At 30.2% G+C, this 16,513-nt stretch overlaps 1 protein-coding gene across 1 annotated transcript in view; it reads right to left on the bottom strand.

Moving 5' to 3' along the window:
- The window catches only part of LOC111619489 (transmembrane 9 superfamily member 3-like), a 61,042-nt gene that overhangs the window by 13,832 nt on the left and 30,697 nt on the right, over window positions 1–16,513 (bottom strand). Inside the window, exons 4-7 of the mRNA XM_023361218.1 lie at window positions 6,917–7,077; window positions 6,762–6,839; window positions 4,681–4,812; window positions 2,447–2,613 (exon numbers count right to left, since the gene is read on the bottom strand). Of these exons, the coding sequence (XP_023216986.1) occupies window positions 2,447–2,613; window positions 4,681–4,812; window positions 6,762–6,839; window positions 6,917–7,077 (538 nt within the window). The remainder of the gene's footprint in view (window positions 1–2,446; window positions 2,614–4,680; window positions 4,813–6,761; window positions 6,840–6,916; window positions 7,078–16,513) is intronic.

The following is a 16,513-nucleotide window of genomic DNA, read 5'->3' as shown; positions in this document are numbered from 1 at the left end:
TAATTTAGAAACACAAATTTTATGCCTTCAGACCTCTTCCTATTTATAATATAAATTAATGATGTACTGATAATCAGTTGAGCTGATATATTAATCACTTCTACAATTACCAGTATCTGCTATGTAAAATATCAATAAAATATTGCCAATAATAGCAGCCAGTTTGCAAAAGAATTAATTTTTGAAATTACAACTTAGATTATGAAACTAAAGCTAAATAACTTTGAATTCAAGTTATCATTATCATCAAAAAACACTATTGTTATATTTTTTTCTGCAGTTAAACATCAAAATTAAAAAAGTTAAAATTCACATTACTCCAATTTTATGTTGAAAACATAGCATTACAAAACCAAAATCTAATAAAAAAAACTCTTACTCAACTTTTCTAGCACTCAAATAGGAGGTTAAGGGGACCATTAGGAAGTCCAATAATTTTCAATTATACTATGATATAAAATTTAAACAACAAAAGTAAGTGAAATAACTTTGATGAATTATGACAAATATCTCCATAAAAAATGTTTAAGTTTAAAAAAACACTGACACTAACTGAAAGTTGATAAAATTATGTAGTTCCATCTGTCCTGAAATTAAAAAAAATAACTTTTTTTTTCAGAACTTCACTGCAAAACTTTGAAGTTTCAGGTGTAATAAAATATTGATTTTTGAAATATGAATCTAAAGAAGTTACACAAACAGCTAGTTCATTTTTCTCTAAATGTTTGAAATGATCAGTAAGTGCTTTCTGCAGCACTATGTATGTTGTTATATCAGAGACATCCCTATTTTATTGCTTCAAGTACTTATCCAACAAAAAAACACATGGAATCACCTGTGAAATTCCAGAAGTTTCTATGCTTAGTTTTAGAGTGACTTCTTCAAATGGCTGCCTAAGTTTTTCAAGCTTTCCAACAACTGTCCAATGATTACATGTGAGATTGTCTTCTAAACTATGTTTGATAGCATAAATGCAAATAGCTTTCTGTTCTAAAATGCAATCCAGCATATAGTATGTACTACTGCATATTATGGAAACATTTTGATTTAGGTTATGTTCTGGCACCTTTAGTTCTTTTTGACTCTTTCTGACATGACACACAGCCAACATTGAATGCTGGAAATGGCCAATAATAGGACAACATACTGCCAGAAAGTCCAGAACATTTTGCTGAGGAAACAATTCAATCTTTTAAAATCAATTGTAAAGTATGTGACAAATATAGTAATGTTCGACAAGAGACAGTTTATTGATGCTTAACATGTTCTTAATGTTGTCTGTTATACTGAAGTTTGTCATGAGGCATCAATTTTCCACTCATATAATGTTCTATTCCATTTTTTGCTTCTTCTAGCAGTAGAATGCTTTCCTTCAAAATGACTGATTCCCAAGACACATTAACAACAATTCCAATCATCATCATCCAGTAAAACTACCATAATAAAGCTTTGGTTAGCAGCTGATGTCCATATGTCTCTTGTGAAGCTGAAATAATCAGCTTTCAATAATTTCTCAATGATGATTCTTTTTGTTTCTTAAAATAATTCAGGTTTTTCCAAAAATACTCCCAACTTGGAATGTTATAACTTGGTTCTAGTGTTCTCATTAAATACTTAAAGCTATCATTTTCAACTATTGAATAAGATTGAACATCTATTGCAATCATTTCAGTAATGCATTTGGATATTTCTTAGCATATGGACAATCAGCAAAATTGGCTATTTTTATATTGAGAAATTCTTTCAACAAAGACTGTTTGATGTCCTAATGAGCACATTGCTGTTAGTTCTTGTTACTCAGTATGATGATCATATTGTATTGCTTCTTTATATGCTTCTGCATGACTTCTTAGATGCCTTTTCATATTCATACTATTAAAAGTTTTAGGAGTAAAAACATTCCAAAAAACTTTGTTGAGCATAGCTAGCATTCAGCAAATCTTGGATCAGGCTTTTCATTAAATAATTTTAAAAATTTATAATTATTATTCATTTCAATAATTCATTTTTAAACTTCATATTTAAACACAACCAACCATTAATCTCCACTAGCAGCTAAACTAATTATTAACAAACATAACTGCTATGAAAGAACTATTTTCATTTGAAAGGGAGAGAAAGAAGTAAAAACCCTGGAATAACAACAACTTACAAAAATCAGTAAAGGCTACAAATATTCAATGTAGAACATGAGAAGTTTAAAATGAGGCACTAAAACACACAAAAATGTAAAAAAAAACAACTTTAATTACTGTTGTGTTTTAATATCTTTCTGTTTGTTTTAACACCCAATTTACATTAACAACAAGAATTTTTTATGGGCTGTTAATTGGCAAAGCTGATATTGGTACATTCCTAATATAAATACAATATATATTTTATATTTTAATCATTTTTATCAATTAAAATTAATTATTGGCTATTTTCAGTATGATAATACACTTACTCTGTATACAGTTCACCTAATATTGCAAATATAACAACACACAATGTAACTACTGCAATTTGATGGCCTGATCCAATTAATGCAGAAAACAAAACAGGATGAGCAGGTGGTCGAAAAACATCTCCATGAACTTGCTTCCATCCATATTCATCCCCCAAATCTCTCTCCTGAAAATAAAAAAATTTTAAATAATAAATCCTTTTATATTCCATTTGTACAAATCTATGTAAGCATAAAACTTCAAAAGCTTGCATTAATAAATTCCAATTAAGTTTTTCACTAGAATAATTAATATAGGTAAAATTTATATTACATAAAAATGCTAGACTTCTTATTATATTTAACTTTAATATAACAGCAAAATGATAATTTATAGTCATTTCATTGCAGTGGAATTCTAGAATTAGAAAAAAAATCATTTTAATATGTATATTTTTAAATGTTATAATCAAGCATTAAAAAGAAATTTTGAAAAATATTGAAAAATTTCTAGGCTACTATCATTCTCAATTTGAGTGAAAAATTAACAAATATATACTATTACAAAATAAACTAAGATGTGCTAGCACAGCAATTACACTCATATTCCCACTTAAAACAGCCCCACTCTACTTTTTCATTATTGCATTCTAGGATAATTTGTGACACATTTAGTCATTCGTAACAACTCTTGATTGCATTCTGTTAACTTTTGTGTATATCTTGTAATATTTTTAGTGTAATTCTATCATTAATATACTTCTGATATGAAATTGAGAGTATTATGTTAATTAGAAGTTGGCGAGCATCAAGTTGATGTAGGCATTCCTTTCAATTTAGCAATGCTACAATACAAACAATTCTAAAAATTGCAGATAAAAGAGTTAAAAAAAACACCATATGTTAACAACCCATTTTGCACTGATTCACTTAGTGCTGTATTGTCAAGAATGCACTGAGAGCATTAACTAGTGTGAGTGTACATAGTTTAGTGTGGTTCTCTAAATGACACTTCAAAACAGCATTAACTTAAAAAGCTCGAGTTTTAATTTGGTATTTACATATAAATGAAGCTATTCACTTTTTATCTTCTTAGTGGAGATGACTGAACTTTATTTTATAAATATAGATTCAATAATATTTCATTTACATCCAACATTTTTGCTGCTACTGTTAAAGTTGTATCAAATATACTGATTTGTTCTTTCATAATGTATGTGACTGTTATACACAGATTAAAAATGTTTTTCATTTTGAGCAATCTTTATGGAAATATATAGGGTAAAACTGGGTAAGATGACTATAGTTTTTATGAACTCATATAATTTGCTAACTGTGGGTTCCAGAAGAAATATATAATGCACATATAGCCAAGAATTATCTTTTAATAAAAACAAACAAAGCTAAATAAAAACTTAATGTAACACAGAGGGAGTAACAAAATATCACTTGTCTGTTTTGGGCATATGGAAGAGTTGACTAATGCTTAAGGGTGAGATGCGTATTTTATTTAACATTTATTATTTTGTATTTTCCACACTTTTTATTTTCTTTTTTACATCAAACTGTATGGGAAAGATGTCTATTTGTATATTTTAGATTAAAATTATTAGAACCTCTGGTTTTGATTACAACACAAATAATTCATTCTACTTTCACATGAAGAAGAAATATCACAAACACATTTGAATTGAAGAGCGTTTCATTTACATGTGAATGTCACAGAAAAGTTTATACAGTGATAATAAACAAAAACTTATTTTTTAACAAAAACAGTCATTCAAAAGATAATGAAACACAAGAATGTTAAGCACAACCACCATTAAAGTGACTAGTGACATCATCTACCGAGTATTATTTGGATAAACAATCTCTAGGTGTCTCCAGACTAGGCATCTCACCCAGTTCTATCCTATAATGATGTGAAACTGAGTCACTAGCATGGCAAAATACATAGCACTACCATAGGACAAAATTATGAAAAACCAATATAATTAACTACATCCTAGGAAAGTAAGAAAAAGCAATAAAATATAATCTCTAAAATGTTTCTTACACTTCAAGTAGTAATAAATGAAATCTGAAAAATAACATGTGTGCAATTTACCAAAAACTTCCAGTGTCTGATAATGCAAAATCAAATAAATCAGCAGCAAGTGGTAATATACTTCTGTATCAGTTTTTTTTTTATAGAAGATTAAAATTAAGTCTCTGACAATTTGAAATAAACTATAGATAATAATAAATATATTTACCATATCATCCATTTCTTCATCTTTACTGTAACGTGCATAATCCTTTCTTAATGTTCTCATGAGAATCATGCTTACCAAACCAACCAAGAAGATGACCATCATGAAAGAGTTGAAAATAGAGAACCAATGTATCTGTAAAAACATTTATATATCAATTTTAACTTTAGAAAATTATGATGAATGCAATTATAAATTCATTAAAAAAAAATTCATTTTGAAAGAATAGAAAATATTCCATTATCTTAAAGTGAATGGAATGTCTGCAACTGAAATATGCTTCATATCTAGTTAAATTTATATAATCTATACCATATAGACATTCATATACAAGGGGCAGTCAAAAAGTTCCCAGAATTTACCTACAGTTAGAAAATGTGATATAAGATAAGATTATGCATTGCTGTGGCGGGAAGCTCAGCGTGTCTATTTGCAATGTGATAATGCTTGTGCAAGTCTAAACTTGCACAGTCATTACTGTAGCATCTTTGTTGGGTGTGATTGCTTATCATTTGGCACAATGCCACAGTTCAAGCAATGTGCAAACATCAAGTTCATGTGCAAATTGGGGAAAACTGCTGCAGAGATGCAGTCAGCCCTGCAGCAAGTTTATGGTGATAAGGTACTAAAGAAATCCACAGTTTACGACTGGTTTAAAAATGAACAGGAGATGTTGGAGGATGACAAATGCAGCAAGAGACCTTCAACATCCAGCAGTGAAGGAAACATTGAAAAAGTTTGAGAACCAAATAAAAATGATCAAAGAATAACTATCACTGTTCCCTACTCTCAAAATGGGTCTCAAAGGGACACATTTCACAAGCAGGGAGGACATCATATTGAATATGACAGCCCAACTCCATAAGATTCCAAAGGAAGCATTTCATGCCTGCTTTCAAAAGTGGCAGGATCAATGAAACAAGTGTGTCTGTATGGGAGAAACCTACTTTGAAGGTGATTAGGTCTGCATTGCCATATCTCTTGTCACTACAGCACAGCATCACAATTCTGGAAATTTTTTGACTGCCCCTCGTAGACTTGGCTAGGCTACCGTAATATGTAGTAGTAAAGACAAGATTCATAAAAGTACTGTAAAGTATACAAAAATTTATCTATTTTGAATGTTATGCCCATCTGTAAAAAAGTTGAAATGCAATTAAAAATGAAACTAAATACTAACATTGTTAAAGACTGCAGAAATATATCTAAAGACATGACAACAATCAAATACATCTGAAATATATAAGACTGACTAATATACACAATGAGCTACAAAATATTTTGTAGCACACAATATACAATGTTTACTGTAAGGCTGAACATTTTTTCCTCCATTAAACATGTATATTGTCTCTAATTAAAATGGAATTAAATCAAAGTTACATTCAGCATCAAAATATAAAAATTGCACATTAAAAAAACTGAAATCTTAACCATAGCTTTCTCAATATGATATGTTTGTAAAGTTTTCAATTTCTCCTATTAGTGTCCTCCTAAATTGATGTTTATGGATAATAACAATTTTAAGAACAAAATCTATAAAGATATTTTTAAAACTACGTGTTTTAATTCTGTCATAAAATTTATTCACTAGTTACCTGTTTATGATTAAAAAAGAGATTCTATTATACTTTTATTAACACAAACATGGACTACCATAAAACCTGGACCCCCACTTCTCTGGTATCATCCCCTTACCCCCCAAAACCTTTTGAGCAATATGGAAAAATTTTACATAGTTAGTCTCTATAATCCTCCAAAAAAATATACTACTTTAAAACTCAAGCTGTCACTCTTTCCCCATCCCCACAAACTGCCAAACCCATTCACTAATCTGCACCAAATTTTGCATAGTTACTCTCTGCCACCCTGCAGGGTGTAACAAGAACAATTCAGCTCCCTCCCTGAGTTCCCAGGCAACACTGGGAATTCTTTGCTACATTTTAATAAAATTGATTTTCACTTCTGATTTCTTTTAATATGTAAAAATGTAATTGGAACATTCTTTTATACAAAAATATGAAATCGTGAAAAACTTAAATTTTATGTCTATTTAAATACTTTTAAATTATTAATATACTTACTCTGTGTTGGAAAAAACTTGGATCTAAGTATTTGTCAAATCTATCTTCAAATTTGATTGAAGATGGTTTCCAATTGATCTATATTAAGTAATTCAGATATAAATAATAATAATAAATTAGAATTTTCATATAATAAAGATAATTTTAAAAAATACTTCATAAGTGAAAGAAATCTTTTTCCCCTTTTCCAGTTTTATTTTTGCTTCACTTGTAAGATTTACATCTACAATGTTGTTTCCATTATATCCAATATCAAATTTTTTGTGTGTCCATAAATAATAACTATCGTCTGTAGTATCTAATTCACCAACAATACCTTGAACACAATTAATTAAAATTAGAAATTAAATAATGTTTCAATGCTTAAAAAAATAGTATNATCCAGTCATGTGTTAAATCAAAATTTAATACATATTTATAATTGAAGTATCATTACAAGTTCAATTAGTAAAAAAAAGAAAAATTAGATTAAATTTTACTTCTATACTTTCTTTAAATACATCAAGTTTGCCAATGTTTCCCATGATAAAGTATACATGTGTGAATTTGATGATTATCAATTTAGTATAAAAGCAACTGAATCTTATTGCTGCATGGCACAACTAGTTGGCAAATTGTCTTCAAGCCTACATTCTACAGTTGATTCAGTAAATTTAAAGCTGGGAAATACAAATTAGAAGATAATTCAGGCTCAGGAAGGCCTTCTGTCCTATTAGATGATGAGCTATAACAGCTGGTGGAAGTCAAGTCACGTGAGAAATAAGCAAGACACTTTGTTGTGATCAGTCCATTATGGTTTGTCCACTGATGAACATTGTGAACTTTCATGACAATGCAAGACCATATGTATCAAGGTCAATCTGACAGATGATGATGATATGAAAAATGTAATTGCATAGTTTTTTTGAGTCAAAACAGTGAGTTTTTATTTAGCAGGAATCCACGATCTACCCAATTAATAAAAGAAAGTGCTTGAATGTAATGGAAATTGTTTTGTATGGTTTACCATGCAAGTGGTAAGAAATGAAACAAGCATCTTATACTTTTAATTTTTCCTCGTGCTCTACTAAGTAAGTTTATTTCTAAATACATTTTATACTTGCAAAGTCATAACTTATTATTTGTTATTATTATACACACACAGAACTTATAAAAAAACACTCAAAATATTGATTCTCTCAAATTCACTACTTAAAGAATTTCCTGAATGTTCAAAATAATTATATTTCTAATAAACTCACATATTCTATATGTAACTATATATATGGTTATTGTGATTTTGCAAAAATTCCTTATGTGTAGTAAATGAATTTGATTTTCAGATTCAGCACACCAACTTTACATTAATTAAATCACTTCATCTGGTTCAGTCAATGATCTCAAGGTTTCAATTCACAGACAATTGTTGTGGTAAGTATTATTCAAAATTAGTGAATTAATGAGTAATCATTTATTATGACATCATCACAATCCTGGGCTACAATTTTTAATTTACTTCATTTAAAATATATGCTCTCCACCTCATATTAGTAGTGGCTTGCCCCTTTACAGTACATCATACTCTTCCCTTAATAACACAGTTGTGCCAGTCATTAACACCTTTCAGGAAACAATTTTTGAATTGAAATAACATGGCTTCTGGTTTGCATCAGAAGTTCACATAATGTTAATTGAGGCCTCTTGCCCTTAAGGTTTCCATATCTGGTATCATCTTTCATCTATCTAACTCTGTTCTTGAGATTAAAGAACATCTTTCTTTAATCTCAAAAGAACAGACAACAGTGGGAATTTATAGGTCTATATTTTTTTTCAAATTGCAGCCCAATCATGGAAAATACCCTTATAAATTATTATTCTATTGTTTTCTACAAACTCACATTACATGACAAAAACAAATTTTATAACACTTCAAGCTTTATCTTTGAATAATGTTTTAAATAAATTTCTAATAAATCTACACTAAAGTAAAATTTCAAAATTCCCACACGGTATGGAAGTTATGCCTTGACTTTATTCTGGCTTAGTACTAGGCACCAGTGTATATATATACATATACAGGTATAAGACAAAATAATAGGAACATCCCTTTCGAAATGTGTTGTACTTCAATCATCCAATACAGCCCCACCACATGTCACAACAGTCTGCTATCCAGTGGCGGTGAAAGGGAAGGTATCAGTTGAGCATTTGGCAGTGTGACAGTTGAATGAGAAAATTCTGTTCCCAGCAAAGTGCCATTATGTCCAACCTGTCCGATATGCAAACAGGCATGATTATTGGAGCTCACCTCACTGGAGCATCAGTATCTAGAACAGCTAACCTTATGGGTGTTTTTTTCAAGGTCCACTGTGTCAAAGGTTATGACAGCCTACACAAAACTGGGAAAGGTGTCTTCTGAGAAGCAGAACAGTGGGTGAAAGTCGAAGTTGACCGATTGGGATAGACGAGCATTGAAGAGGATAGTCGCCCAAAAACGTAAGACTACACTGCAACAGAAAATTTCTGAGATGAACACCCATCTCCAGAACCCCATATCCACCAAAACTATTCAATGATAGCTACATGCTGCGAGCATTCATGAGCCATTCCAAAGCCATTACTGTTGCCACAGAATGCTATGAAGTGACAACAGTGGTGCCAAGACCACCAAAACTGGACACAACAGCAATGGGAACAGGTAATCTGGTCTGACAAGTCATCATTTACATTATTTCAGACCACCAGATGTGTGTTTGTCTGGCGAATACCGGCAGAGGCATTTCGTGTTGACTGACTGGTTCCTATCATGAAGCATGGAGGGGGCTCTATGATGCTGTGGGGAGCAGTATCGTGGCATGGCTTGGGGCTACTTGTAGTCCTGAGGGAGAAGGTCAGAGGAGAGCATTATTGCAGTATTCTCGTAGATCATTTACACGCTATGCTTCACACACTGTTTCCTGGAGAACGTTCTCTAATCCAAGATGGCAACACCCCTGTACACACGGCTCACTGTGTTCAAACATGGTTGGATAAGCATAATGAAGTGGAACATCTCATGTGGTGTCCTCAGTCTCCTGATCTCAAAATCATTGAGCCTGTGTGGGGTTTTTTAGAGAACAAAGTCCGTGCTCGGTTTCCTCCTCCACACATACTACCTGAACTCGAGACCACTCTGCAGGAGGAATGGCTGCGAATTCCCTTAAACTTTCTGCACGATCTTTATTTCTCTATTCCAGGTGTGATACAAGCTGTAATTCAGGCCAATGGTGGCCCAACTCCCTATTAATAAATATTTTGCATTCTCTCACAGGTGCTCCTATTATTTTGTCCTATACCTGTACATATATATACAGTANTCCCTTAAACTTTCTGCACGATCTTTATTTCTCTATTCCAGGTGTGATACAAGCTGTAATTCAGGCCAATGGTGGCCCAACTCCCTATTAATAAATATTTTGCATTCTCTCACAGGTGCTCCTATTATTTTGTCCTATACCTGTACATATATATACAGTAGAGCATCATTTATCCAGTCGGCAAATTTAAATTTTCACTAGTGCTGTGGCACTTCAACCTTTGGCTATGTCTTGGGCTACTCCAATATTTTTTTTGTTGGTGTGTGTGTTTTAGCTGGCAGCACTGGCACTTTTGTGTGTACTGGCACTTTTGTGTTTTCTGAGTACTGTGTGTCATGCTGAATTGAGCATTTTTGATACTAGATTAACTTCTAAAGTATAAATTTTTTTTGTTTTTATATTTTTCAATATATTTATTTTGTTTGTAAAAAATAAAGAAATAATTTTTAACAATACAATAGCCACGATTATTATTTTAAAAAGTTTACGTTAGGCTTAACATAGACGAAAATTGAACGCGAAGCGACATGCAATGGAGAAAAATTTCAACATGGGGTAGGTTAATATATTTTTTTTGTGCATAATCGGTTATCCGAACAACCCCAGTCCCCAATTGATTCAGATAAAAGATGCTCTACTGTATGTATATATATATACACACACACACACATATGCATGCTGATTCACTCCAACACCATCATAATAAATATTATGAAATAAATTTGTTTGTGAAGTGTCAGCAAATTAATTATGTGCCCAGCCTGCCATACTTTGGCATGTAGTCTGCTGTAGAAACTATTTTTTAAAATTAAAGTATTATAGTGCATAGTTTTTTTGAGTCAAAACAGTGAGTTTTTATTTAGCAGGAATCCACGATCTACCCAATTAATAAAAGAAAGTGCTTGAATGTAATGGAAATTGTTTTGTATGGTTTACCATGCAAGTGGTAAGAAATGAAACAAGCATCTTATACTTTTAATTTTTCCTCGTGCTCTACTAAGTAAGTTTATTTCTAAATACATTTTATACTTGCAAAGTCATAACTTATTATTTGTTATTATTATACACACACAGAACTTATAAAAAAACACTCAAAATATTGATTCTCTCAAATTCACTACTTAAAGAATTTCCTGAATGTTCAAAATAATTATATTTCTAATAAACTCACATATTCTATATGTAACTATATATATGGTTATTGTGATTTTGCAAAAATTCCTTATGTGTAGTAAATGAATTTGATTTTCAGATTCAGCACACCAACTTTACATTAATTAAATCACTTCATCTGGTTCAGTCAATGATCTCAAGGTTTCAATTCACAGACAATTGTTGTGGTAAGTATTATTCAAAATTAGTGAATTAATGAGTAATCATTTATTATGACATCATCACAATCCTGGGCTACAATTTTTAATTTACTTCATTTAAAATATATGCTCTCCACCTCATATTAGTAGTGGCTTGCCCCTTTACAGTACATCATACTCTTCCCTTAATAACACAGTTTTGCCAGTCATTAACACCTTTCAGGAAACAATTTTTGAATTGAAATAACATGGCTTCTGGTTTGCATCAGAAGTTCANTTCTCGTTAAAAGTTAATTTTATAGAATCAACAATGCAGGAAATTAAATAGTATTTAATTTCCTGCATTGTTGATTCTATAATCAATTTTTAAAAACTACAATAAATTAATACGTAAATTCCATTTTTGATTACCGATAAAATTCTGTATTTCTAATTATTAAAAATGCAGCAATATGCATTTACTCATTGTAGGTGAATATGCAGTTTTACATTTAGAACAGTGGCAGATACAGGAGCAAATCTCAAAGCAATTTTTAGTTCATGCAATAAAAACATTATATAAAAGTTTTGCTTTAATAATTAAATTAAACTGCTTAAACTCACAACATAAAAATTTAACAAAATTAAAAAGTAATGATAAAAATATTAAAATATAAACATTTTAAAGAAAAAATAAAACGAAAGATCTCAAGAGGAGATTGTCCCAAATTGAAGGAAATTCTTATATGCCATTCAGATATTCTCTTCTTGCCCCAAGTGCACTGGAACTGCCAATTTAGAAATATTTATTGTATTGATATTAGAACATTTGCAATTATTATTAATTCATGTACTGTTTCTTAATACCATATTTTCACATTTCACTTAATTCTGCCTGCTTATTATTAAAATTTTATTCTTATTAATAAATAAGCAATTATATTCAAGCATATTCTGTAATAAATAAGCAGATTTAAAAAAAAAATTATTTTTCTTAGTTTAGGATATTTACAACAAAACAATATTGAAATTTTTAAAAATGTGTGGCATTTTAGTCTAAATCAAGCATAAAAACTACAGGTATACCTCGCCTTACATCAATAGTTGGTTACAGAAGTGGCAACTTAAGTCGAATTTACTTGTCACTAGGCTAAACCACAAATAACCATCCCCAGTTCTGTATTTTATTTATAAATGCATTTCTAATAATATATTGTTAATAAGAATCTATTTTAAGCTTACAAACAAATAAATTTTAGTTTTTAATATAGTACAGAAAAAAGTAATCTAAATTTACAAATTCATGTATGTACTGTACAGTACATACTTGTAAATATACATGTTTACAATTTGGTAATGTTTACAGTACATTGAAGACTGTTTATTTGTGAATGTGGTTTGCTCTAAGACATTATAAAATAAGATGATTCTGTAAGGTTAAATAACAAACACAGTTATTAAAATTATCTTGCGATAGTAGAAAATAAACTAATTTATATTAAATTTACCAATATTGAGTAGTGCTGACGATGACGCCAAACAATAGATATTGGAACTACCATGGAAAACACCGATATTGAGCACTTAAAGACCACTAAATAAGACGACAACACAGTCACAGATGTTTTCTTGTTTTGTTCTCTAGGATTTATGATGATTATATTAACATTTACTGTAAATGTACATATTTTAATATGATTTTAAAAGTAATTTCTCATTAAAAGTTAATTCTATAGAATCAATAATGCAGGAAATTAGTGATATTACGTCTTCAATATTTGTGGCGGACAGATGTAAAGTTGAATAAAATGACTTAAACTTGATTTTTATTTTTCCATATATTTTTTGACAAACGACGTATAATTGAGAATGACATAACTCGAGGTATACCTGTATTTTCTTTAATTAGATTTTTGAAGAATTTAATGTATATATACACTCAACAGAAGGCCAATGTTAAAAATGATGGTGGTTTTTTAACCTATTCGATGTTGAAATTTTTATTTGTTGCCTGTGACGCCACGTTGAATTTTCGTCGATGTTAAGCCTAAAATTTTTTTTCTTTTAAATAATAATCGTGTTTACTGTATCGTAAAAAGTTATTTTTTTATGTTTCACAAACAAAATATATATATTAAATAATATAAAAACGAAAAACATTTTATTTTAAAAGTTCGTTTTAATATAAAAATTGTGATGCAAAGCAACATCTAGTATCAAAAATGTTCCGACGTAAACACGGAAATATTCGGGATTGCCCACGCAGGTCAATGAGGTCAACATGAATTCGGGATCAATTTAAAAGTTCGTTTTAATATAAAAATTGTGATGCAAAGCAACATCTAGTATCAAAAACGTTCCGACATAAACACAGAAATATTCGGGATTGCCCACACAGGTCAATGAGGTCAACATGAATATTTTTGGGATCAACGTAGGACAGGTTAATCATTATCTGTGGAAAAGTACATCACAATAGTGTATATAGATATGAATGTTAGTATGTTTACAAATTTTACCATATTATTTGAATGAATAAAGTTTACAGCTTACAATAATTATCTTATTATAAATTTCTTAATTAAAAGTCACACACATTAAACAGTAATATATACATTAAGGCAACTTGTTATGATAAGCCAAGAATAAATTATAAAGCATTTCAAATATCTCCAATCTTATATATATATATACATACACAGCAAAACCTTGGTTTACAAACTTAATTCATTCCTAAAAGTNTCACAATAGTGTATATAGATATGAATGTTAGTATGTTTACAAATTTTACCATATTATTTGAATGAATAAAGTTTACAGCTTACAATAATTATCTTATTATAAATTTCTTAATTAAAAGTCACACACATTAAACAGTAATATATACATTAAGGCAACTTGTTATGATAAGCCAAGAATAAATTATAAAGCATTTCAAATATCTCCAATCTTATATATATATATACATACACAGCAAAACCTTGGTTTACAAACTTAATTCATTCCTAAAAGTTGTTTGGAAACCAATTTGTTCTCAAACCAAAATTTTCCCACAAGAAACAATGTAAAACAAATTAATCCATTCCTGATCCCAAAAACAAAACATTTTTTAACCTTTTTATCTATATTTATAAAATGCATTTAAAGACAACATAATATTATATATAATATTAGCTGTGTTATCCGCCTTTGACAGGAGATATTTATATGGTAAAATTATATTTACTTATCTAAAGAGTATATCTGCAGAGAATTGTGTTACAGATTCATCATATTCCTATTAAAGGTATGGAATATTTTCTAGATAAAATTATTGAATAACCTCCCAATATACAACATTTCGTGTTTTATCATCAGGAGCACAAATGAACAGATTTGCAGCTACCAACACATGAGCACGCAACATAGAGTTGGCCATGTGAAAAGCAACTGCATCCCAGGTCAAGTCCCACAACTCTCAGGCTTTGGTCTTGAGCCTTGTTAATGGTCATTGTAAAGCATGGACCAACTGGAAATTATAGGTGTTTACATTCAAATGGATAATTTGTCAGGATTAATGGTATGCTATTAAATGATATAACTGTCCTTCAATTTTGAAGGTTGACATGAAATTTCTTTCAAGTATTTCAGTGGCACCAAAACTTGTCAATTGGAAGGCCCTAATCGTGTTTTAAAAGATGTTTAGTGTCAGGATGAGTCCCATTTAATAGTGATAAAAAAGTTCAGAGACAAGCACATCATCAAGTTTAACTTTGCCAGAAGAGCAGCAAATCCCCTGTAATTCATTCTTCCACTTCAGAGAACTGAAATACCCACATACAGGGGTACTTTATCTATAGACCCAATTTAGCTGATGATGAATAGTCAAAGAGTGTCATAAACCTATACCTATATTTATAATACTTTACAAAGAAGTGCTATAAATAGAGTCAACTCTGACTGCCAAGATGAAATATACCAAATCTACCAAAATCAACAAGTACTTCATCTACACTTATTGAAATATTGTGTTTCAACAGATTTGATTTCAATTTTATTTTCAGTTTCGGTGTAAAGGCCAGTTTTAATTATTATTTTATTTTTAAATTTAATCGCGCTTTTTTGATTCTCAAATTTTAAAAGCATTCGAATCAATAAATTTTAAAATATCAATTGCCATTGAATTCTTTTTTTGCAACGAAATACGGTATTTTATTCCTATTATTGTCCTCGAAACTATCACTGCAGGTGAAACAATAAATTTGTCAAGACCTAAATAAGTAAAACAGGACAGATCAATTATCATTTGTGTTTCCTTTTGATTTGTCATTAAATGTTAAAGAAACACTAATGTTAAATGGGCGTTGGTGGTATCGATGTTTACGTAAACGTAAATTAAATCGATATAACCGAATAAAATTCTGTATTGCAAAATTAAGCTTATTTTATATGAGAAACACTTGCTGATGAATGAGTAGAGGATAGAGATTTATAGCAGGTATAATCTGTTTAGTATAAGCTTAAAATTTTTAGTACTGGGTTATATTGCGCATTTTCTTTGTCTCCCGATAAGAGCGATATAACGAGGGACTACTGTATTTTACTATTTTTAATTTAATTATTATATTTAATTATTAGTTTTAGTTTAATTAACTGGCTACCTAGTATTTATAAATATTAAATATTAATATTATACAGTAGACCCCTATAACGCGGAGATACGTTCCTCGTTATACGAATTTCGCGTTGTAGGAATCCTTAAATACGTGAGCCAATCACAGCCGGACACGTATGAAGTTTACGGACTACGGCTGTTTGAAAGGTTTTCTTCCATAAAATTAATCGATTCTAGACTAATTCGACTTAACATTTCCAAAATACGTATATTTTTTTGGCAATAATCCGTATAAACTATGCTATAAACAAAAAATTGTAGGATTACTTACCGAGTGTGCATTGTTCGACGTCGCCATTGCTCAAGCTTGTTTTCGTCGCGGAGCAGCGCACCAAACGGCGGGCGATTTCTGATAAGTTATTTTTCTGCAAAAACTTCGTTGAACTTTGGAGACATCATTAATATAAATAATTTTTATGGCCGTTGAATAAGAAATGTTTCTTTCACAAGAAATGTATAAAATTACAGTAC

This window comes from Centruroides sculpturatus, unplaced genomic scaffold, assembly GCF_000671375.1.
Source record: "Centruroides sculpturatus isolate CEXI.00-Female unplaced genomic scaffold, Cexi_2.0 scaffold185, whole genome shotgun sequence".
NCBI lineage: Eukaryota > Metazoa > Arthropoda > Arachnida > Scorpiones > Buthidae > Centruroides > Centruroides sculpturatus.
The sequence above is the reverse complement of the archived record's forward strand: the minus strand, read 5'-3'. Positions and strand labels throughout refer to the sequence as shown.